Source organism: Sander vitreus, chromosome 11 (genome assembly GCF_031162955.1).
Source record: "Sander vitreus isolate 19-12246 chromosome 11, sanVit1, whole genome shotgun sequence".
Taxonomy (NCBI): domain Eukaryota; kingdom Metazoa; phylum Chordata; class Actinopteri; order Perciformes; family Percidae; genus Sander; species Sander vitreus.
In genome coordinates, this window is record NC_135865.1 from 7,656,557 (window position 1) to 7,683,015 (window position 26,459).

At 39.6% G+C, this 26,459-nt stretch overlaps 1 protein-coding gene across 4 annotated transcripts in view; it reads right to left on the reverse strand.

The window, feature by feature from the left end:
• Positions 1-26,459, reverse strand: part of ramp1 (receptor activity modifying protein 1) — a 78,631-nt gene that overhangs the window by 14,180 nt on the left and 37,992 nt on the right. For 3 of the 4 annotated variants that reach the window (XR_013502726.1, XR_013502725.1, XM_078263270.1), the window contains exon 2: positions 12,272-12,410. Coding sequence is in view for 2 of the 4 variants with exons in the window: in XM_078263270.1 (XP_078119396.1) it covers positions 12,272-12,410 (139 nt within the window). In the remaining 2 variants the exon portion in view is untranslated. The remainder of the gene's footprint in view (positions 1-12,271; positions 12,411-26,459) is intronic. The other variant, XM_078263271.1, reaches the window with a different exon arrangement.

A 26,459-nucleotide genomic window follows, 5' to 3' on the forward strand; every position in this document is an offset into this window, starting at 1 on the left:
GCACAAAATGCTGGGCCCTGTAGAAAGGCATTTTCTATGGGCCCCTCCACGCATCCACAGCTATTCATTCTAGCATCTTTTTGGGCCCTCCTCACATGAGGGCCCTGGATACTCAGTGCCCTTTTTCCCCCCAGTCCCCAATGAATGTGTCTGAATTTCTGACTGTAGAAGGTACTATTACAAGACATTTAAAAAAGAAGAAAAAAACACTGCAGTGGGACTGCCTGAAACCTGTGAACACTTCTGTATGGTGCAATGGCAACGGTGCACAATAAGAAAGCTCATCCCGAATTCCTCTCCTGCTTTCACTAAAACCCAGCGGAACCAATGAGTCGTCAAAGTGATTGTTTGCAGTATTGATGCAAAGGCTCACAATAGGGAGATGGCTCAATTAGAGCAGGGAAAGACCTTTTCTTGTGTGTCCGAGTAATATACTCAGTTCTACATCAAATTTGAGCTTTACTTAAAGACGACGCTGTGTGCAAATGCCAATTTACTAAAAGCTAATAATACAGGAGGACAACGATTATAAAGAACTGGGCTTTTTACAGCAATAAAGGCAGAGGAAAGGAGAAGCGATGTTTGTTCCAGAGAAGGAACAAGAACAAATGCAAAGGTTTCTCCTTTCCAGCAGCAGAAGGGGAGCATGCATGTGGAAATTAATGCATGCCAGCCAGTTTGATGATCTTCAAACGGTTGACTACGTTTATCAAACTTGGATACAAATGAAAAACCTCCCTAACCGGGGCAAGCATTCAAATCATTGTCCTAATGCTGTTAAATAAGTATTGCATAACAGCTGCTGCAGCCGCGCAACAATCCAGGCAATGCTGGATGTAATCCAATCATTATAGCTGGAAAAACATACGGCAATCCATTTCTAATCACCCACTAATCAGCCGTTTAATCACAGAGCTCTGCAGAAAGAGAACTTCAATTAGCTTTCCACACTGCTGAGCTCATTTTTCTGGCCTGGATTTGCACGTAACCCCTATGTGAGCTCACTCACAAAAGGTTTTTTAAATTATTACAGTCGGCTGACAGGCATGCATGACTGACTGACCAAAATACCCCCCAACAATCACACACAAAGCATGCCCTTGTAAAACCAAGAAACAAAGCTATTATTATTTAAACTAAGAGCCTGCGGTATGAAAAACAGAGACAAAGGGAGAGAATTACACCTTAATGAGAATTAATCAAAAACATAAATTCCGTCTTCGGAATTATTGGGCAAACTATTCTGCTGTGTTCTGATCCTGCATAAGGTGCTGAGAACAAGCTGGCATTAAAGAATGACTTAGTTTAGAAGGCCACCAACACCATATAGCATCGTTTTTTTCTCTATGTGAAAGGAGCATTTCATACTGTAAAAATGAGAAAATTAAGACTTGTATCTAGAGAGCATATATCTAAGATACGTTATTAATAGAAGAAAAATATGTCCTTTTTGGAACTTCTTTTTATGCTATAAAATATCTTCTCTAATTGGTTTGTTTACTCAGGAAATGAAAACTAAAATGAAAGAAAGCTAAAGTTGTTTTGCCGTGTTTATGAATATGCATAATGCTGGAGGAGTTTGTTTGTTTGTGTGTGTGTGTGTGTGTGTGTGTGTGTGTGTGTGTGTGTGTGTGTGTGTGTGTGTGTGTGTGTGTGTGTGTGTGTGTGTGTTGGAAACCTACGCTGAGCTACTTCCACACTGAATAAAGTAATGTACTAATGTGCCACAATAACCCGACTAACCCAACAGGAAGAGCGGATAGAAGAGTATATACAGCCCACAGGGTCTTGTGTTACTGAGGTTGGCAGATGGATTTACTAAAGCATAGGCTACTTAATAGACCCCATACATATGTATAATAAGAAAGAGATGAAGTGCAGCTAAACTCCCTCCCCCCATCAAATGCAGGTTGGTCAATGTAGACAGTGGCTTGCTGAGCAAGATAATACACTAACACTGTCTGTCCTTGTAAGCTACAGTTATCAGCAAATTTAGGTTACATTTGTTACAGATATAATGAGCCGAACAAGTTGTCAGTCGTCTGGTGAGAATACTGTGCTTTACTACGCTGTGACACACTACGTGTTAATTTTTACTAATTAAGTGGCCGTTCGGAAGAAAAAGCCAGTTGTGTGTTGGCAGAGCGCCACCTACTGTACTGGAGGTAGAGTTCCTACCGTCATTCTCTCCATTCTTCCCTGCCAGGTTGCAACACGGTCTCACAGCAGTTCGTGAAATGGTCACGTTATTTTTAATCTATTGATTCGTGTACATGGACACGTTTATGTCGATTTTTTCGTGGTGGTCAGCACGTAATGGAAAGGAGGTTGGGTTTAGGAAAAGAAGAACGGGGAAAGGAAACATCACATGCGGGCCACGATCCCTGGTCTCTGGGGGACGCGCGACAACAACGGGACGGTTGGGTTTAGGAAAAGAACAACGGGGAAATAAAACGTCACACGCGGGTACACGATCCCCGGTCTCTGGGGTGAAAGTCCTGTGTTGTTTGACCCATCCACCACCCCAACCAACCTCCCTGTGAGGATTTTCGGCATTTCATACTACTTGCTACCATAGTCGTGATGTGATCACAAAAGATGCTTCCCATTGAAAAAACGTGCTGACCACCACGAAAAAAAAAGAGATAAACGTGTCCATGTACACAAATCAATAGATTAAATAACGTGACCATTTCACAAACTGCCGTGGGGAGAACTGGCATGACGTAAGACCATACCGCGGTTACTGCTCTGCATGTACAGTAACGCACTGATTTAATGTCAATGCCCCTTCCTGCTCAGCTGTCAATCAAACATACAGGGCCCACCCAGAGGCTTACAGGATAAAGGAGAATTTCTCATTTATCATTATTCAAAGGCCCAATACATTTAATACACTTTGACATGATTTTGGACAGCACAAAGGCATGACTAATAGTGATTTCAGTTTGATGTCAACATTCCTGATGTTCTGCTAATGCTCTTATGAGGGTGAACAACATGATTAAGTTGTATTTTATAATCAATGTGGTCATTGGATTAAAATGCAGATTCTCGCCCCAGTTGTTTGCCAGAAGGCATTTATTTATTATGGTATGATGACTGCTAATAGTAGTTGTGCCCATCGGCTTAAAGCAATTAAACTGTTACCTTCTTTGTTCAAAGATTCCGTTGGCACAGAGTAATTGGGTATGACAGCTGAGTACCAAATCATTTATCATTCTCTAGTTTTCTCTCCAGCTGTTTTATAATTATTCTATCTCATCCTTTGTTTTTGTTGTTTCTTTAACATGACATACTGCAGTGTATATACCTTCTTTGGCCATAAAGGAAATTACAGACCATCGGCTTTACAAACGCAGACTGGGTCGCTGTGTATTATTGAGGAGTCTGTGGTACTCTGACCTCACACAGCGGCTCCAAGGAACCAAAAGCTATGACAACTTTAGAGAGAGATTTAATAGCTGAATGAGAAAATAGGCACGACGGAAGCGAAAGATGGAAAGGGAAATAAAGATAGGGGAAACTATTTATGGTTGAGCCTGTGATGAACTGTTAGCTAGTTGACACTTGTGTCGGGCACTGCGTGGCTATAAATGGCCATACCTCAGTTAACTGAGCAGAGAGTTCAAAGAAAGAATTTGATAGCTGCCTGCTCACCACAACACAATTTGTTCAGTATAACGGTGCTGCTGCTGTTGACTAATCTGATGGAAAAGGTTTGTGCAGACTCAGAAGGGGCATGTCCTGACTACTGTAATCATGAAATAACCTCATGTAGGTATAATTAGACTGTGACAGTAGGGGCGGGGGGGAAAATGGATACAGCATAGTATTGCGATATTTTCCATGGCAATACTGTATCGATACACAGACGCCAAGTATCGATCTATTATTATATATGTGTTGGTCAGTTTGTCTGCTTGACAATCCCATTTTGCAGCAATAAAATTGAAGTGAGATGACCAAACAGAAGTTTATCTTTTTAGATAAAACAGATGTTGACAAAGTTTACTTTTGGGGACAACATTTGAAATTGGGAAAAATTTGAAGTCGTAAAAAAAGGTAATACATTGCAATATATGTGCAATATGTTTAAAATGGCAATAATATCGTATCGTGATGACATCGTATTGTGAGGCCTCTGGTGATTCCCACCCCTATATATTAGTAGAACATGTATAATCGTAACGATATACAAATGTATTATATTATAATTTATTATATATGCATCTATTTGTTCACCTGATTGGGAGACAAATGGCAGATGAGTATTTAAAATGCAGACTCTGAGAGCTTTAATTTTTAAAGCAACAAGCTGGAAAAAGTTCAAATTGAACCTAGATGGTGACATGTTATCATTCCTGTCTTTAGCTGGACATCTATGTCTTTCCATCTGCCTTCCATCTGTATTAGCAGACTTGTCAAGTGTCTTGTAAATACCTGAGAGCTAGCAGACCAGAATGATAAATTGCATTAACGTACTTCTCTGAACTATAATACAACTAAACTCACCATCAAATGTATCCGCCCACTGCGTTTATTAGCAAACCCCACATTTTTACACAACCGAGCCAGTATCAGAATAATTTGATTAGTCTCAATTAAAGATAACTGTGTCAACAAAGCGACTGTGCCCCAGACATGTCCTGTACCCAGAGACGGTTTTGAGAGTATTAAAAATGCACTTTTGTGTCTCCCAGCTGAGTTTCTCCCGTTTCCAGTTATAATTATTCATGTATGAATAAATGTCACATGTCTTCTATGCTATAATAAGGAACTAAAGTTGCCTACTTTTTTTCTTTTTTTGCAATGATTGGTAATGTAATCCAATTTAGCGCTCCTTAAAAAAACAAAAAAACAAGCACTTTTAGTGGACACACATTGACGGTTCATATTTGCGTCATAGGATTACATTTCAGCCCATTAAAAAATTTTTTTTTGTTTTTGCGTCTTAGTGACGCAAAATCCGTTACAAAATATGTTTCCTTCAAAACATCAATGAGAATGCATTTTAGTTGTATTAGAACATACTTTTTAGGAGACAGGGCTTGCTGTGGTCCTTTAAAAGTCTCTCAATTACGTGCAGATATGTTGTGGAATGGATGTAGAAGGTTTTATATAACATGTAATAAACTGATGGATCTCAGAGTTCATCTATACCATACACAATAATGATGTATCTAATGTTGGTGGCAGAAAGGAAAGATACTGTGTGTGGAGTGGACCAACCCGGACTCCCTAGTTATTGTCCTTGGAGACTTTAATAAAGGGAACCTCACTCATGAACTCCCTAAATATAGACAGCATATTAACTGCATTCTGGATCACTGTTACACCACAGTCAGGGATGCTTATCACGCAGTCCCCCGTGCTGACCACGTCATGGTTCACCTGATCCCCGCCTACAGGCAGAAACTAAAGCTCTGCAAACCTGTAGTGAGGACATCAAGGAAGTGGACCAGTGAGGCTGTGGAGGATCTCCAGTCGTGTTTGGATTCTACCAACTGGGATGTGTTCAGGACTGCTACCAACAGTCTGGACACAGAGGCTGTGACGTCATACATCAGCTTCTGTGAGGACTGCTGTGTTCCATCAAGCACCAGGGTGAGTTACAACAATGACAAACCCTGGTTCACAGCCAAACTCAGAAGGTTAAGGCTGACTAAGGAAGAGGTGTTCAGGAGTGGGGACAAAGACAGATTTAAAGAGTCGAAGTACAAGTTTAGCAAGGCAGTGAAGGAGGCTAAACGACGGTACTCTGAGAAGCTCCAACGCCAGTTTTCAGCGAACGACTCTGCAACTGTCTGGAAAGGACTTAGGCAGATCACCACCTATAAGCCTAAAACCCCCCACTCCTTCAATGACCGACACCTAGCCAACGACCTGAACGAGTTCTACTGTCGATTTGAAAGACAAAAGGACAGTCCCGACACCATCCCCCACGACACCGCCCTACAGCTACAGCCACTGTGCTTCACCTCCACCTCCCCCACCTCAGCAGGGTCCTGGGCCTCCCCACCAATGCCCTCCACAAAGGTCCCCCCCTCCACCCCCCCCACCCACCTCAGTGACGACTCTCTCCATTCATGAGAGGGACGTCAACAGACTCTTTAGGAGACAGAACCCCAGGAAAGCTGCTAGACCGGATGCTGTCTCCCCATCTAGCTTGAAGCACTGCGCTGACCAGCTGTCTCCAGTGTTCACAGACATTTTCAACACCTCACTGGAGACATGCCACGTGCCAGCCTGCTTCAAGACCTCAACCATAATCCCTGTCCCCAAGAAGCCAAGGACCACAGGACTTAACGACTACAGACCCGTCGCCCTGACCTCTGTGGTTATGAAGTCCTTTGAGCGCCTTGTGCTTTCACACCTCAAAGCCTTCACTGACCCCCTCCTGGACCCCCTGCAGTTTGCCTACAGAGCCAATAGGTCTGTAGACGATGCAGTCAACCTGGCCCTCCACTACATCCTCCGGCACCTGGAATCTGCAGGAACCTACGCCCAGGATCCTGTTTGTGGACTTCAGCTCTGCCTTTAACAGCATCATCCCGGCGAGTCCGCCTACAGGTGGGAGGCTGACCACCTGGTGACCTGGTGCAAGCAAAACAATCTAGAGCTCAACGCTCTAAAGACAGTGGAGATGGTTGTGGACTTCAGGAAGAACCAAGCCCCACCTGCCCCCATCACCCTCTGTGGCTCCACAATTGACACTGTGGAGTCTTTCCGCTTCCTGGGAACTACCATCTCCCAGGACGTCAAGTGGGAGCTGAACATCAGCTCCCTCGTGAAGAAAGCACAACAGAGGATGTACTTCCTGCGGCAGCTGAAGAAATTCAACCTGCCAAAGACAATGATGGTGCACTTCTACACAGCCATCATTGAGTCCATCCTCACATCCTCCATCACCATCTGGTACGCTGCTAGCACAGCCAAGGACAAGGGCAGACTGCAGCGTGTCATTTGGTCAGCAGAGAAGGTGATTGGCTGCAATCTGCCGCCGCTCCAGGACCTTTACGCCACCAGGACTCTGAAGCATGCTGGAAAGATTGTGGCCGACCCCTCCCACCCCGGACACAAACTCTTTGAGACACTCCCTTCTGGCAGGAGGCTGAGGTCCATCAGGACCAATACCTCACGTGACATGAACAGCTTTTTCCCCTCCACCACTAGCCTTATTAACAAGGCCCGGAAACCACCCTGACTCTCCACCTTCATGCCACTGTTCTCTCTCTGCTGTAATGCTCTTTGCTCTTTATTTTTTATTTATATCTTTATTTATTCTTTATTTTTAACTTAATACATACTGTGTAAATATACTTATATTGTTTGTACCTATACTTATATTGTTTAATATTCCATCTAAAGAATGTGTGACGTGCACCAACAACACCAAAACAAATTCCTTGTATGTGTTAAAAAACATACTTTTTTTTCTGATTCTGATTCTGAAAGGTCACGTCATCCAATAACGTCAGGTATTTCAAATATCTGGCCCTTTTTTGGGAAGGCAGTAAGACATTTTCTTGTGTAGTTTCTTGTCTGTTCATCATCTGTTCACATTTTGATGTGTCACTGTAGGAAAACCACAGGTTTAAATATAAAAAGAAAACAGATTTGGTTGTAATTAAACTTTTTTTGTGGTCACTACTTATTCTTTCATGTTTTGTTAAAAACCATATTCATTACTAAATGACATCAGTTGTTTGTAATAATCAGCTTAAGTATGCAGTGCACAGATCATATTAAGCAGAGATAACTAAGGATGTTAAGTTTCTGCATGGGAGGGGCGGGGTCATTTGTTCTGCCTGAAGCGGTGCAAAAGCTCATGGGAGAAAAAAAAATACTGGAGTGATTTTCTGGAGGATACATCTTTTGGTTATATCATTGTTATGTGACCCAAATAATATACTAACACAGGTACTCAGCCTGTGAAGTGAACCACATCTCTTTAGTATCATAAAAACATTGCATTTTTTTGTTATATGAACATAAAATTGACAATTACCATCAACAGGCATACCCATTACGACTTTAGCTAACGTTAGCAAGTAATTGCGATTAAACAAAGGAAGTGCGATTATGTAAAAAAAAAAAAAAAAAAAAAAAAGCAATTAGACAATTATGTAATAATTGTTACAGGCCTATTTACTGCATATTATAAGTAGGGCTATAATGCACGAAGCAGAGCAGTTTTAATGTAGCACAAACAAGCTAAGTCATGCTAAGTCACATTGGCCCTTGAGTGTGTGAAAGATTGTAAAGTATAATGGAAGGAGGTATATTCTGGAATCTGAGGAGATATGTACGCACATTCAGTTAATAATGTATACTGCAGTGACAACAGTTTAACAAAATAGACAGGGCTGTAAAGGCACATAGGAGGAATGTGTATTTTAGGAATCATAAGTTTGTGAAAAATGTAGAAGGCCATTAAAAATGATCACACAGTAGGAGCATAATTTAACATTCTACTTGTGATTTCTGCTTCAGCGAGACAAACTAAGAGAGATTTCACGCAGAGAGGGAGAAAGTAGGACCGACCTTGCAGGGTGAAGGACAGTTGAGCTACTGCACAGCACATGTTAAGTGTTTTATAGGGTGGGAGCAGGGTGTAAACTCAGGTGGATGTGACAGTGGTGAGAGCTGAGGAAGCTGCCCTCCCTATGATACAATGAGAGGTAGGAAGGCACTGTGTACAACTGCCCTGACATACACAGACGCCAAATGTCATTAGAAATCCCCAGTGGCATCTTGGCCAGTATGCAGCTTTTTTCCTTGAAGGGGGAGTTACTGTCCTGATACTTGACATTTTCTACTTTACTGAACCATTTTTGACTTTTCAATCTACTATTCAACAGTTGTTTGTTTCACTTTTTTGTTTTGTTTCCTGCTTTTTCTGTGCAAAGGTTTGAGACAAATCTTTAATGAGAAGTGATCAGAGGTCAGTAAATCAAACTCCTCAGTTAACAACTCTTCCGACCGTCCGACAAATCAGACTGTGCTTTGAAAAAAGTAGAGAGGTAACTGTGACTTTCTTCCACAACTCAATATCTAAACAGTAAAAGTAAATGTATTTGTCTGGGACCATTTACAAAAAAACCCTTTAATCTCAAGTAATAAGAGGAGACGCTTTAAACCATTTTAGCTAGCTGCAGTACTTTTGATCTGCAGTCCCTGGCCTGATAGACACAGACACTACAAAGTAGAGTAGATACAGATATAATGCAGTGAATTCCATATTCAAGTTTCAAAAAAAGCTTATTTTGTCCTTCACTTAAATGAAAAGACAGAAGTCCTCTTGAATACTAACGTTGAGCAATGCTTTTGAACAGTAGAGGAGCAGTTTTGTAAGTTATGGGTGGTGATGGCACAGTGGATATGACACATTCCTTTGGTGTGGGAGCTCTGGGTTCAATTCCCACTGTGATACATCAACCAATGTGTATCTGAGCAAGACACTTAACCTGTAACCTTAACCTGTTCCAGAGGCATGCGGCCTCTGACATATGTCACTTTGGATAAAAGCATCAGCTAAATGACATGTAATGTTAAACACCAAATCTGATTAACAAAATGAAACTGTCAAACTTCAACAAGTTATGTCAAGTATATAACAATGATAACAGTGTCCTTATCATTCTTTCAGAGCCTAGTTGGTTTTAAGGCTACTACTTCTATTAAAAACTATTAATTCAGGACATTTTGGGAAACACGTTTATGTTTCTTCCTGAGTTAGATAAGAAGATCCACTTTCATGTATTTGAGCAAAATATGAAGCTAGAACCTGTAACTAATACGATTAGCTTACTGTAACATAAAGACACAGAGCAGGTGGGAGCAGTTAGCTGGGCTCCAGCCAAAGTTGAAAGAATCCACCTACTAGCACCTTTAGAGCTCACTAAGTTTATTAGGGATCCTCACTCCCCTAAAATGCTAATTACACAATTTTAAGAAATCATAACCCTGAATGGCCAGCCTCCTTCATTTGCCGACAAGAAGGGAGTTTTCTGAAGTTATGTGCAATAACAATAATTCACCCTCATATACTGTACAACCATATGTGTAAAACAAACATTTCAATAACTAAATCTGCTAGTTTCTAATTACAGCTTGCTTGAAAACATTTGGACGATACAAATTTGTGAAAACAAAGAATAAGATCATATCATCACTATCTATCACTATTTTGCTGAAAGTAAAAAATCAATATTGAAATATTTTGACAGAGATGTCACATGTATATACTGCCTCACATCTACACCTCCCTCACCATCCTTCTTTTATGACTTCTTCCCAATTCTCCTCTTCCTGTTTCCCTGCAGCCTCCCCTTATTTTTAATGCCTCTCTTCACTTTCTTTCCTTGTTGTGGTTTTAAGGCTATCTTGCATGTCTGAGACCAAGGTGATATACAGAAATAGAAATGAGAAAAACCCTCTAATAAACCTGAAGCTGTATTTCAGTGTATGGCTTATGTTTTTCATATGCTCCGTGAGTTATAGCTTTTGGCCATCGTTCATATTGATATATTCATTGATGATATTCTACTCAAGATATTTGCTGAGATCTGGTACCGTTAGTTCAGACAGAGCACTGAAGTCATGCTTGTATTAGCTGATTGACATCAGCTGTTTTATTCATGCTTCATGAAGCACACAGAATTGTGGCTATCAGCTGACAAGTAACATCCAATTATATTTATGCAGGTGTACTGCACAACCCATTATAACCTGATACTTCTCACTCAACTCTGCTGATACTGGCTCCCCCCAACACCCCAAACGCCTCAATATATGCCATATTTTTGGTATTGTTGATGTAACTAAGATTTAATGTTTGTGTGTGTGTTTATCAGCAGGGGGATTAGTTCTCCCAGCAGATTCCTCGTGTTCGCTGTTCGCATTCTTTGAGCACTCTCTCAGAGCAGAGCATTTTCCAGCAAATTTAACTGCAAAACCATCTGCTATAAAAGGTCAGTGGCTTAAAGAAAGTAGCTCCAACTGAACTATACTTGCCATAGTTGTGTGCAGAGTTTTCCTAAAATGATTTTCAATAGCATGATAGGGATTTTCTTTTACTCTTGGATCATGGATTCTGCCTTTAACCTCACTGATACATTATTGTATTCTTTGTACATTCACATGAATATTTGGACAGACCTTTTGTTTATGTTTATTAGTAAGCTACTTGTCACTTGAGCGCATATGACCGTGTCATCTGCATACATCATGATTTCCACATAAATGGAAGATACCCAATGAAAAACAGAGGCCCAAAAATAGAGCATTGTGGCACTCTTAATTCATTATTTATCAAAACACAAAGGGTGCAGTGTGTCAGGTATGATTTTATCCACTTCAAAGTAATAATAGACTATATTCAAAACAGTTAGTGCAAAGTATTGGGTAGGTAACTTTTAAAGGCCTCACGTAGGTCAAGAAACACTGCTCCTTTACCCAAATTAACCTTGTAGCTTGGTTTTTCCAAATCAGCAACATTTGGTACATCTCATCAGAACAGAGACAATGCTGCTCATGAGACTAGAACACTTTCAAAGGTCAGGCCTATTGGAGACTAAATGGGGTTCCCCTTCTAAGGTCTTCTGATAGTGAGGGCCCTCGGGGAGGCAGCATGATATTATATCCAGGTAATTCAGGATAGGGGTTTGTTGTTTAAATACAAAACAGCTGCACAATTCTAAATTGACAGTCAAGTGGGGGCTATTATTTATGTAATTATGTAATTGTACCAAATGATTCACTCATTCCTAAGAGCAATTGTAAAAACCTGTGGCGCCAGATGTCTTTTACAGTTAGTGCAAAGATAATATTTGTACATGCACAAAAGACCCCTGTTTATGCCAAAGGCATACAGCTTTTGTTCTTCACACTGTCTCTGCATATCCCTCTCATCCCTCTCCCTTTTTCCATCCAATCTCTTTCTCAGTTGTCTCTCACCCAGTATCTAATCAGCTGTTGGAAGGGGACCAAAACGTTTGATGATTGTAAAGATCTCCAGTCAGAAATGAACAAATGATCTACTGCATTTTGTGATAACAACTGATCTTAGTTAGTTAAACTTCATTTCGTTGACTTACACTGGATCAAAGATGATGAATAAAGGTAAGATGAAATAAGCTCATTATGTTGTTTGTTTTGTGCAAATGTTAATCTGTTTGCCATTGTATCTGGGCTTGTCTCTCTCTCTCATGTGTGTGTGTGTGTGTGTGTGTGTGTGTGTGTGTGTGTGTGTGTTTATCCTACTCACTCGACTGTGTCCTCCCAGCTACACCAGTGTGTCTGGTCCAGCTTTTGCATGTCCAGTCTGAATGTGTCCAGGCATACCTCCTCAATGGCTAATTCATAGTCCGGCTCACACCCTAGTGCCGACACACACTGAGACACTGCTGAGAGAAGGGAGGAGGAAAAAGAGATGTAAATAAGTGAATAGAAAGAAAACTCAGAGCAGGTACAGGTGTAAACCATAGATGTGGGTCACTTAGTACTCACACAAATGTTTTGTTCCATTGTCTAAGTGTGTTTCTCTGTGTGTGTGTGTGTGTGTGTGTGTGTGTGTGTGTGTGTGTGTGTGTGTGTGTGTGTGTGTGTGTGTGTGTGTGTGTGTGTGTGTGTGTGTGTAATACACAGTCAGTCCATGCAGCCTCCTATGGCCTGGTTAAAGGCTATAGCGGGGTGAAAGCACAGGAAAGCACTTAGAACTGAAAGCAGCTACAACCTTAAATGTTGTCGTCTCTTTTTGGGTCACTGCAAACTAAGATGTTTCCCCATCTGTGGGACATGACACTGAAACACCATCTGCTAACACTGTGTTATATATATCATTGCCTTACAAGACCCCAACACAACAAAGATACACTCACACACACACACACACACACACACACACACACACACACACACACACACACACACACAGTAGAAATTAAGTTGTGAACAGGAACTTTTCTGTACAGTTAATTCTTGCTGGATATTTTCTACTTTTGTCAATAAGCAGGAGAGTGATCTAGATGTTGTAAAGGACACTACAATATTATCTCTGGGACTGTGTGTGCTGTTTAAGAGACAAGGTCAAAAGATCTAAATGCAGCTCAGAAAAGATAAGATAAATTGAGACATTGATGTCTCACGGAGGTAAAACCATGAAAATACTGTAAACTGATAACAATGTTCAAACATGCTTTGTTTAAAGGAATTCTCAATAGTATCATACTAATATCTGATGGAAATAAATGAAATAAATAAATGTATACAAAAGTTGTTATTTCAGATAATGCCTTATAATCCCCTTGAAGGCAAGGTTTGACATTTTGGGAAACACGTTTATGTTTCTTCCTGAGTTAGATAAGAAGATCCACTTTCATGTATTTGAGCAAAATATGAAGCTAGAACCTGTAACCAATACGATTAGCTTACTGTAACATAAAGACACAGAGCAGGTGGGAGCAGTTAGCTGGGCTCCAGCCAAAGTTGAAAGAATCCACCTACTAGCACCTTTAGAGCTCACTAAGTGTATTAGTTTGGTTTAGTTTATTTTGGATTTAACAAACAACATAATCCAAAGGATAGCATGTTAAAGTGTAAACACTTCTTTCCAACATGGTCCTTGGTGTGAAATACGGTGGCCCTGAAGTGCAAATCACGACAGCAAATAGGAAAACACGACGGCAAATATGAAAACACGACAGCAAATATGAAAACACGACAGCAAATATGAAAACACGACGGCAAATAGGAAAACACGACGCCGGCAAATAGGAAAAAACGACGGCAAATAGGAAAACACGACGGCAAATATGAAAACACGACGGCAAATATGAAAACACTTCAACAAATCAGAAAACACAATGACATTAACTTCTACCGGAAAGGGTAGGGCTTATCTAGCAGAGGACGGACCCTCCTAATTGGACAGACGGACTGTCTGTCTTTTAACAGGAAATGAGTACTCTCTCACTAGCTTGCTAGACCACGTCCCTTCATTCGGCGCCACAATTGGTAAAGGATGTTTTGCCGTTATTGTGGGAAAAAGTTGTTGGAGAACCAGCCGAATTTTTGCAGTGGTTGTGGCGAGAGACTTGGAGAAAGTCTTGAACCAACTTCTTTGGCTCAATCCACCGATGGACCAACTTCAGGTAAGCTAACGTAACCTTATTTCTAGCTAATGGTGGGTTCCCCATGCCTGTCGGTCTGCAAGCTAAGGAACAAAATAATGTTCAAAATGATATACTCTGTTGCGCTGTATTAGTTCATTGCGCTGTATACATTTATAGCGGGTGTCGTGCCAAGGAAGTTTCCCCCTTATAAAGTTTGTCCCAGGCCGCGTGAGCACGCATGCATCCAGTGAAGGCGGTGTGGCACTAGTAACAAGTGTTCATCTGCCAAAAAGTGATTTCAGTCAAATAAAAAGGTATTTCACATAAATATAAACGAGTAACTTAGATGCCGTAATCACGTGAATGTCATGCCTGAGCACGCTATAAACTGCAAATTCGATTGAATTAGGTAACAAGAAACATAAGTTTCAAAAAGACATATGCCGTTATCACGGACATTTAGTTATGTATATTTGCATATTATGATCCTTTGCAGACGATCGCGTTGGCACCACAACACCCCTGCCTAAAATTGAAGTAACTGCTTTCTCTCGCCATTCAGATATTTAGTCAATCATTTATAATCAAGGTGATAATGAGATCAGATATCTGTTAAGGAAACCGTTTCCTCAGTATTCTAGCCATGTGTTTTATTTTTTACCGTTACTTTTGTTTCTATGAACCTGCAATGCATGATTTGCCATTTTATAAGAATGCATGTTGTGCTTCCCTGTAGTATCACAGAAACCTCCATCCAACCCAACCCCAAGATTAAAAACCTTTCTGGAATACCGGAAGAAAAAAGCAGAGGAAAGGCAAAAGTTTTCCTTTGGTTAAATGCGGGAAAAGAAAAAGGAAAAAAGGAAAGTGCAGGTAAGCAAATGTTTTGATATAGCTCAGAGTGAGAGTGAATAATTACTCTAACTCAACTCTAGTGTTGACTTGCTGTCGACATCCCATCATAATTTGAACCCTATACCTAAGCCCCCTAATAGGGTCAATTTAATGGCAAACAATATAGATCAAGTCATGTTGGGAGATAAAATATGTAAATGTTTGAAATAGGTTTCTGGATTGTAGTCAATTCACTCAGAAAACAACATAGAATTCCCTGAGTTTACCTATTGGACATATTTCTTACTTTTCAACTGATTTCTGATCATGAATATCAAGTTCTGTGGAAATGAAATTTCAACACCTGTTATTTGGCCGAGATTAAGCTTTGATTAATTTTATTACAAAAGTGTCTTCCAAAACTGCTGTTTACTAGGATTTGAAGGAAGGATTAGGGTTGCTCTGCTTTGAGTCACATTTTGAGTAAAAGATACATTTTGGGTCTATGTGTAACATTTGCCAACAGAGCAACAACCACTTTTGAATTAAGCACTGTTCTTTAAACCAGATGAAGAGCCTCCCTACCAGTTCCTGTGTTTTATTTATTTTATTGCAGATTAATCTTGGCTTGATGACTGCTCAGACGGGTGGTTTAAAGCCAGTACGTGGGAAAACCATTCCCTTATCAACCGACTCTGACATCACTGCTCAAAGTCTTCTTCATCAGAGTGTGAAAAAAATGAGGGACTTCAACCAAGACTTGGATGAAGGAGCCTTCATCCTTCTGTATCCAGATGGATCTGAAGTCATCAATACCCCTGGGACACAAAGACCTTTTATTCTAGAAGAACATAAGGCAGAATTAGGCAAACCATATCAAAGGATCACAATGTTTATCTGCCCAAGGAAGGACTTTGAAAAAGGTAAGTTGTCATGTTTTGCCATAGCCATTTACTTCTGTGGCTAGATGTTTCACCTTTGAGAGATAAATAAGTAAATACGTTTTAAAAATAGCTCCCCATGGTGTTTTCTGCATTTATGTTAAAATTACTGCAAGCCCCTTGGAGTTGTAGATGCATAAAAAACATTCAGTGAACTCCCCCCCCCCCCATAGAGTCAGACCATGTGCCAAAACTACAGAGCCCCTAAGGGGACGTGAGCAAAAAAAAAAATCCAAAGTTTAGTTTCATGTGCTAACAGGAAACTTCATGTGCACACACAAAACCTTTTCATGAAAGTTTCGTGGGAGCACGCAAAACTTTTGTATGAGCACGTGAAAGCTGTATATTGATGTAGCCTGGGCCGTGACAGTGACAGCTAGAGAAATGACTACAGTACAGGAGTTAGTTGCACTATATTTTAATCTAGGTCTTCATTATAAGGACATTGCTGCTTTTCTTGCAAGTCGTCACCATTATATTGTTTCGATACAACATTTAAAACGGATTTTAAAGTCTTGTAATCTGTTCCGATGCAAGGGATACAGCGATTTGGATCGGGCAATTACTTTCATTTATGAACAGTTACGAACATCTGGACAACTTCACGGATATAGGTGGATGTACACAACATGCAAGGAGAATGGATTAACATAAGGAAAGAGGATGTTCGATTAATTCTACGAGAAAAGGGCTGTTGAACGGGACATTCTAAAACGCTTAACGTGAAAAAGCTTAAAGTGGTTTAATGTACCTAAACAATGATCAATGATTACCAAATTTCTCTCTCATATTGCTCCAAATAATTATCCAAACGTCCAATTATTATGGATGTTATCTGACATTAAGCGTTTCTGCTTCACATTTTCAGCAGGGCAGCGGCGTGGCTGTGGGTTGACTCCCCACGGTTCTCATGGGGTTTATAAGTTTTAGAATGTACCTGTTGAACTCAGAGTGAGGGGGGGGACATGAAATTCAAAACTCTGCCCCAAAATGATTTATTTTTACTGTCTGTCATGTAAACCCGAAAATACAAATAAAAAAAATCATTAAAATCATGAACTCAAGTGTCATTATGAAACACATAAAACAAACACAAAGTGTTGGTCTGTACAGTTGTGCTGTTAGTTATATGTAGTTTGCTGCTAGCATGCAGCCTGACGTCTGACAATTAGGGCAGGATTCGGGATTCGGGACAACTGCTTGGATTTCGGGACTGTCCCGAATTTTTTGGTGAGTGCAATGTAAAGCATTTTTTTTTTTTTATGAAAATGTTTTTGTTTGCTGTGTAAGGTATTGATCAACCTCCATTTGTCTACAGCCATTTGAACCTCTGCATGAAAGCAGTCCAATACAGACGAATACAGAGGATATCGGTCCAAGTACCTCTGGATGTCCTGGAACGACGAGAACTTCTTACAGGTTTGGTTTTGGGGCTTTTGTTTGAAATAGTCTAGAATATTAAATATTAACACTCTTGAATACTGATAAGAAGACACACTGTATGTTTCATTAATATTGGATTTTGTGTACATATTCTTTTTGCAGGAACTACACAGACCTGTATGCGCCTATCGTCATTGATGACGATGATGACGAAGATGAAGTTCTAACTGTCAAAGAAATAAATGAGGCATCTTCTAAAGAACATATGCGAGTCATGAGTGCATTATTAGAGTATTATCCATCATTCCTCTTTGTAGAATGGACTTGCACAGAGTACGAGTAGTCATTAAACAAATAAACATCACTGTATTAAGAAGGGTGAAACGCCAATTTCAGTTACTGTGGCGAGAAAAACTGTTGGTACTAGGTCCAGTAGAGAGATGTCTTTTTGTAAGGAACTCCATTTTAATGTATTAAATGTAGCCTATTGTTTTATTAACTGCCTAGAGAGTGTCCTAAGGAGTCAAAATCAAGTGTTAGGAGTACAATTCATGAATATTGAATGGAAGGAATGCTTGATCCCATTTGTGTTTAGCTAATAAGCTACAAAATTATGCTTGGAGCATCTTACACACAATGTAATTTTTCTACTTTTTGTTCTAGGCATACAAGTGCACCTGAAATAAATGCAAATTTGGGGCTTCCCATTTACCACAAGAAAGTCAGCAGATTCAACGTGTCCCGATCTAATGTATGGGATGATGCTGTCAGAGGTTTTCAGCGTTGCACGTACTCCAAGGAGAATGACATGTTTGTTAAGTTTACCGATGATGCTGGCTCCCCTGAAGAAGGCCTAGATACTGGCGGACCGAGGCGGGAATTCCTCACGCTTCTGATGAATTATCTGAAGCATCGCGCTATCTTTGACGGACCTCCAGAAAGCCGTTACCTGGTGTACAACTCTATAGGTGTCTTTTTATTTCATGGCAGTTTATGTATTTTTTAACAAGTGTTAATATATTTTGATAAAAGTATTATTTTTGTTGTACATTAAGTCCCACTTTCTGCCAAATTTAAGCACTTTAAAATAAGGGTTGACACTGTACACGACCCCTTTAGTCTTGTTAAACTTTCTGGCCATACATAGAATCTTTAAAAAAAAGTCTGAACGGAAAATAAAGGAGTCATGTGACCTGGGTCACCACCTGCCTGAATCTAACAGAAAGTCGCTGTTAACAGATAAAGATGGCCATTAACTGTCATTTTTCTGTATTCTGCATGACAGCTGTCAGGGAAAATGAATATGTCCTGGCAGGAAAGATCATTGCTGTGTCTATAGTACACGGGGGACCAGCAAGATTCTCACCCTATCAGGTATGGGTTTTGCTAAGTCTTACAAAGTCTTTTTAACAGGTCCAGGAAGCAGAATCAGTGGAATCTCTGCAAAATGTACTTTTGTAAAACAGCTCCAAGTTCCAGACTGCTGGATGCTTCCTACATGTGAAGACTTCTGAGGACAAGCAAACACTTGAGGAGGAATACCTCAGATGGTATATTCTACACAGAAACCAGAGTGTTATTCAAAGGTTATGGTTCTAAAGACTCATTCTCTGCCTCCATTCATCAAACATATTTCAATCTCATGTTTAACAACCACATACCTTCCAGTCCCATGATTTATCACTTGAATGCTTTAAAAGTTGCTACAGATAACACTGTGTGACATTCACAAATGGTAAAGTGGGTTTAGTGAAAAGTTTGAGTGTTCAGTTTGAGTTTGCAGTCCCAGGAAGACTGGTAACTTAGACTCTGGTATAATTACCATGGTAACTGAAACCATCTGTTATATGATCATTGTTCCTAATAGATTCAAAGAAGGACTTGCAAGTCTACACTTTTTGACCACACTCCAGCAGCATCTGTGTGTGTCTCTCAGAAGAACCTGACAGCTGCTGACATGGAAAGCCTGTTTAGACCACACCTCAGTCCAGCAGGAAGTAACAGTCGGCAGAAAGAAGGAAAAGCACTTGGATTTTGGGCTGATTTTCTTCTTGATTGTGAAGGTTTGTTATGGCTTTTTTATATGGTGTTTGTAAAAAGTGAAAACCTTTCGTTTTCACACTGTGTCAACTTAATGTACTTGTTAGATGATAAAGACACTAAAACAATGTTGACTTTTCCCTTTCAGAAAAAGCAACTGCTGTGTCCCTAGAGGATGTACTGATGTTTGCTACAGGGCTCGCATCCCTTCCACCTGCTGGAATAACACCACTACCATGCATCGAGTTCTTAACAAATTCACCATTCCCTATGTCAAACACCTGTACAAATATGCTAAAGCTCCCTCTCCTTGAAACCTACAGTGTCTTTAAGACAAACATGGAGTTTGGCTTACAGAATTCTGGGTGCATTTAACACTGTGTGTTAAATGCACCCAAACGCAGTCTGGATTTTAGTCCAGTCTTTAAACATGCAGTTTATAAAGAATGAAAGAGTGCATGCTCAGTTCGGTTCAAAGTATTTTAATGATTATTATTGCTTTTCATTACTTGGTTGAATGAAAAATCACAGAACAGATGTTAAGTACAGGTCACATTACCACTAACAGTAAAATTGTATTCAGCTAAAATATATGTAGTTTCACATTTGAAACAATGTATAACATTTTGTGCTTGCAAACAAGCTTGTAAACAATACCTCTTGAAAAGAACCACCTTTAATGAATTAAGAAAATTGTTCATGGTTCTTTGGTTGTTCAGACCTACAATTAACACACAGTTAACTTGATGGTGAATCAGAAAATAAACAAATATATAGTTTGGGATATTTGAGTTTAATGTATGTATCCACTCTGCATATACTGAACTGCACTTGCCAAACCTGATAATAAACGGCTAAGCCACATTTGACAATGTTTTCCTTTAACATCTGGCCTTTAAGAGTTGGCTGCAGTAGACCCTATTTATAGGCCAGCTATTTCTTTCAAGTTGACATATAGTTCTGAGGCTGACTCCCAATCATGTGGCTGCTGTAATCCATTTTGCTCAACAGTCTGTTGAAGATAATCCTGGATGTCTGGATCACTGCATGAATGAAGAGTTTGCTTTGACTCGGGAAATGTATCCAGTTCCCTGTCTTCAACGGCCAATCCACAGTCCCTTGAACCAAACCTGCATAGTGACACAATAATTCATCATAAAGGGAAAACATGACCCTACATCCAAATATATTTCCAATAATGTGTGATGCAATTTATGCTTTAATACACATAATATTTGTGTAAGAATGTATATAGTCAATTAATTGTCAGTTGATATGGAGTGACCTGTGAGGCAAGAGATAGAGTTCGTCTGGAATTCCCCCAGGACATGATGCAAGTCTGGAGGGTCTAATCCTGTGCTTATTCCAGAGGTCAGTGCACTCATCCAGGTCTTTTTGCAGAACATCACTGAAGCAGAATCTCAGTAAGTCCTGATGTTCATGGCTGCCATTAAAGTGTCCAAAGTCTCTCAGGTCTCCAAACAGGTCCATCCAAAATTGAGCCCTAGGAATACAATTCAAAGTTAGGCTACTTATTTTACACAAGAGGAAAAGATTATAACTATTGAATAACTACAAGTAGGCTACTACAAAAAGCATTAATGTTGCTGCTGCCAATATCAGCAAAATAAATCTGATTGTGTGAATGCATAGGTGGAAAGACACTGCATAGCCCCTCAATAATGCATGAGTGGATATGACTGCAGCAGGAGGCAGCACCTGTCAATTAGTCTACCTGAGATCTCACAGAAACACAAGGAGAGTGCGCACTCTCGAACAGAAAATAATTAACACGAAGATATTTCTATGCGGTCTGTTCTGCTAAAAAGTGATTCCAGTCCACGGGCACAACCTGTTAAAGCTACATCATCCAGTTTTATGTGGACAGCTGCTTTTATCAGGATCATAATATGCAAATAGACAATTATATATGTGGTAACAGCAAATACATGTATTTTTGAAACTTACGTTTCTTGTTACCTAATTCAATCTAATTTTCAGTTTATAGCGTGATCAGGCACGACATTTACGTGATTATGGCATCTACTTGTTTATATTTATGTGGGACAGATTACAGCCCACCCAGTCTGTTTTACCTGTTGAAATACTTTTATTTGACTGAAATCACTTTTTGGCAGATGAACACTTTTTGCTGTAACAAAATTATACTTATATGCGGCCGGAACCGCAACAGTGGATTATTTACCTTCCTTTTCTCAAAATGGACCACCACGTCTCAATACGTTGATTCCCAACCGATGATCCATAATTGTGGCTTAAGGAGCCTGCAATAGTTGTCTGTATGCTTGTGTCTCGCTCGGGTACACTGTATTGCAGCCATGGTGCCATTTTCGGTTCCATGGTCTGTCCTCAGTCTCATTGGGACCACACTCACCTTCTTGAAAACCCGTCTATACATCCTGACAGGGCCAAGCCAAAGGGTTTCAGCTTATCGTATCCATCTACATGCCAGATGTAGTTTGGACCTATGGAGTGATACGTACGCCTCACAAACCTCCGGCGTGTTCTCGCATCTGTTCCTTGTGGATTTAGTTGCTTCAGCAATCTCATCACTGTGTGTCGTTTAACACGTAGCTTGTGTTTTTGCTGAAGTACTTGCCACTTAGTCCGATAGCCGAATAGTTGCCCTGGTCCACGCAGCTCTGTAAGGATGGCACGTCTCACCTCATCCAGTTGTGAATAGTTTTTCCTTCTGTACAACGCTGCTTCTCTCAAACGTGACTTCAAAGTGCGTATACTTATCCTGATGTTGTGATTGGTTGACAACATATCAACTATCATGTCGTATGTATGCCCTGCATCAAAATAATTCTTAATAATAGCGAAAGTATCTTCGGGAGTACTCATGTTTTCAAAATAGGCGCTTTTCCGTGTTTTTCACCTCTCCTTCCTGTTAAAAGACAGACAGTCCGTCTGTCCAATCAGGAGGGTCCGTCCTCTACTAGATAGGCCCTACCCTTTCCGGTAGAAGTTAATGTTATTGTGTTTTATGATTTGTTGAAGTGTTTTCAATTTGCTGTCGTGTTTTCATGTATGCTGTCATGTTTTCATATTTGCCGTCGTGTTTTCCTATTTGCTGTCGTGTTTTCATATTTGCCGTCGTGGTTTCATATTTGCCGTCGTGTTTTCATATTTGCCATTGTGTTTTCATATTTGCCGTCGTGTTTTCATATATGCTGTCGTGTTTTCCTATTTGCTGTTGTGTTTTCATATTTGCCGTCGTGTTTTATGATTTGCCGTTGTGTTTTATGATTTGCTGTTGCGTTTTTCTATTTGGTGTTGTGATTTGCACTTCAGGGCCACCGTACTTAAAACATGCAACACATCAGGAAGACCTATTTCAGGTCAAAGACAACAACATATAATACAGATCATACAAGATATAAAAGCATTCCAAAATCAGAGAATCATAATTCACATAAAATACTCTAATTAAACAATATTAGCTACTCTATTCCATAAAAAAGCCTTAACCTTGTGTCTAAAAGTCCCTCTGGTATTTACACTTTTGAGGGAAAGTGGCAGATTATTCCACAATGTTATACCTGTATAGAAAAAAGAACTTCTAGCTGCATTGTTGACTCTGGGCACTTTACAAGAACAGACACTGGCCCTAGTGTTGTGATTATGCTGTGTATGAACCATTTTTATATGGGAATGTAGATATTTGGGAGCAGAACCATTTATGACATTATACATATGATTCAACTTTAACTGCTCCACTCTAACATGTACTGGCAGCAACCCTTAGGGATCCTCACTCCCCTAAAATGCTAATTACACAATTTTAAGAAATCATAACCCTGAATGGCCAGCCTCCTTCATTTGCCGACAAGAAGGGAGTTTTCTTTTAATTACACATGCTTTGAAAATAAAGTATCTGAAGTTATGTGCAATAACAGTAATTCACCCTCATATACTGTACAACCATATGTGTAAACCAAAAATTTCAATAACTAAATCTGCTAGTTTCTAATTACAGCTTGCTTTAAACATTTGGACGATACAAATTTGTGAAAACAAAGAATAAGATCATATCATCACTATGCGATTTTGCAGAAAGTAAAAAATCCATATTGAAATATTTTGACAGAGATGTCACATGTATATACTTCCTCACATCTACACCTCCCTCACCATCCTTCTTTTATGACTTCTTCCCAATTCTCCTCTTCCTGTTTCCCTGCAGCCTCCCCTTATTTTTAATGCCTCTCTTCACTTTCTTTCCTTGTTGTTCTCCCTTATTCCCACAACGCTCCTCTCTTCCTGTCATTTTCTTTATAACCTGCTGTTTCTCATGTGTTTTGTCTCAGTGAATCTACATTTACATCTCTATTCATCCCTCCTTTGGCAGCTTCCTTCTTGATATTCCTTCTTCTCTCCCCTCCCTCCCTACCTCTCTCTCTCTCTCGCTGTCTCTCTCTCTCTCGCTGGCCCCCTGAGTTTTGTGGAGACATGGACGGAATAGTTTGTCTCTTTGAGAATTTCTCACTTATTCACAACGATTAAAGTCAACAGTATCATGTGTGAAAATGTAGCAATGCATGTATGTTATGCTGCAGAGCAGAAGGGTGATAGAAACAGAGACATAACAGAGGATCCAGCCAATGTCATTTTAAAGATGGAAAAACAAACTGTAGCTTATAAAATGAAGGTTAAAAAATATAAACAATGAACTTGTTTACATTCCTACAAAGAATCCGAGTCATGCTGTGAGGAGAGCGGATGAAAAGGTCTACCCGTATACTCCAACTCCAATCAAACGCTGCGATCAAAGATCAAGATCAAGTGTGTATGTTTGTGAAAGACACAGACATAAAGGAAGAGCAAGAGAGGGAGAGAGAGAAATAGTTGGATTTCTTTTCTGCAGATCACATTTATGTTATGCCAACGATCTCTAACAAAGATTTGTCCAACCAAAATGACAAAATGGGTTTGTGACCGACTTCAACAGTCTATGTCAGAGTTTTCTGGTCATCAGGATGACATCTTCTAAAACCATTTTGTTTTCGTGGTTATCTTTTTTCTTTTTAAAGCGAGGAGTAACTGAAAACTCATGCATTCAAGTTGGACTCCCTTACTTTTTACTTTGCTACAGAAAGGGCACACTACTGCCTGTGTTGGCGATGAATTGGTATTTGACGCAAATTGTGTTGCAAATGTGTCACATATAAAGGTAATTGCTACAGATACTGGCCTGCATACTTATAAATGAATTGAAGTTTTTGCACAAACGGCTATCTTTTCTGGAGAGGCCAGTGTTCTTTCTAAATATCCTCATCTCAACCTGCATGAACAGATACAGTATCTATCTTCTTTATTCAAACAAACTGAGCCAGAAAATGTGTTTAGAAAATGTAGTGCTAACTGTGTTTTTGACGTCTATGATTTCCTGTTTTAACATTTGGAGACTGTTGCTCTGATTTTAAAGCAGTAAGCCAGTGTCATCAAACTCATGCGTACATAAATGTCTTGCTGTAGCAGCTCTCATGAGAGAGAGAGAAATACTTTCTGCAAAATGTGTCACTATCTCTAATTAAATGTACACAAGAATTTAACAAGTAAAGGTCAAATTAAACATAATGCACATACACCACACATGCATACACTAGCCTGCATGCCATCTGTTATCCCAGTATACTACGTACTCATTTAATGAGGCATCTCATCTTTAACAAACCATAGTTTTCATTTTGAATGCAAAGTTGTTTAACTTACCACATGCTTGGTGCTGCTTAACCACATAAATATTTGACTCTTTAAGCAGTTTTAAAATGACTATAGTGTAAATGTGCAGAAGAGCAATCAATGCAAACATTCAATAAAATAAAATGATATAACAAAGATTTAATGTAACAAAATCATACAATGAATAGTCAAAAATAACCCAAATCCCTGGTAGCTGCAGGGCCCTTAGGCCAGCTCTGATTATTCACATAATAAATCCATTCCACGTGAGTGGGCTGATTGAACATTGCTAATGATAGCTCGGTTGCATGCATGTTGATTTGTCAGAAAGCCTAAAGGACACAAAATAAACCCCATAATGTTGACAAGAGTTTGTGCACTCCAACCAAAGTATCAATTCTGCACCAAAACAAAATATAGTGGAAGATAGTTTTCTGTGATACTTTACACTTTAATCCTGAGACTTGAACATATTTTACTTTATGGGAATTTGCCTGACCACAACAACAATTAAAAACATTTCAGAGTAGAATTAAATCAGAAAATACTGCGAAATGTATGTCACATATTGCTGAGAAGTTATTCTTATTCTATTAGTATTCCTAATAAACATTTCAGACAAGCCAAAGCACCTGCTAACATTTCCATTAACATTTCAGGGAAAATTGACATATTGCACACGTTTATAGATAAAAAATCTGCAGGATAAACACAAAGAACGCCTTGCCTTTTTAGCTGAACGTTTTCTTCCTCAATGTGAAGCAGTGTTGCCACATCAGTTGAGCTTTATTTTGCCAGTTATCTTATCACACGGCTAAATAAAGGCATTGCTGCCAGTAAACGATAAAAGAAGGCCTCAGCATCAGAGTCAAAAGTTTTCCATTAGGTTGTCTTCAAATAAAAACAAAGTGGTTCTGTGAGTGTAGCAACAGAGGATATCTGTGGCTCCTGGTTGTGCGAAAACTGCAAATTTATCTATCAGAAGCCGAATGGAAAAACCCATTTGTGCTACAAATAAAAACACCTGTCTACCTAATCTTTCCTCCTGTAATTTGTCAAAAGGTTAGGATGAAATACTCCAAACAGTCTGTAACTAAATGTTGTTTGTCCTCAACATGAGTCACATTTTTTTATTGCCTAAACACATGTCTCTCCTTGTAGAATAACTAATATTGTACTTATTCATGGCCTAATTCATGGAGCCATTCCTTACACTTCCTTTCTGAAAATGTGTTTTACTTCATTAGAAGTGGACCTATCATATTATCATCTTTTCGGATTATAATCTTGTTGTATTCTGTATACTTCACCTGCTAGCAATCAAAAGCTTCTGTTCGATAGGGAAATCTCTTGCTCCAAACCTTTTTGTAGGAGTGTTGAAGTGAAGCCCACTGTATGTGATACTGGGATACATAAACTTGTCTTGATTTAGTAA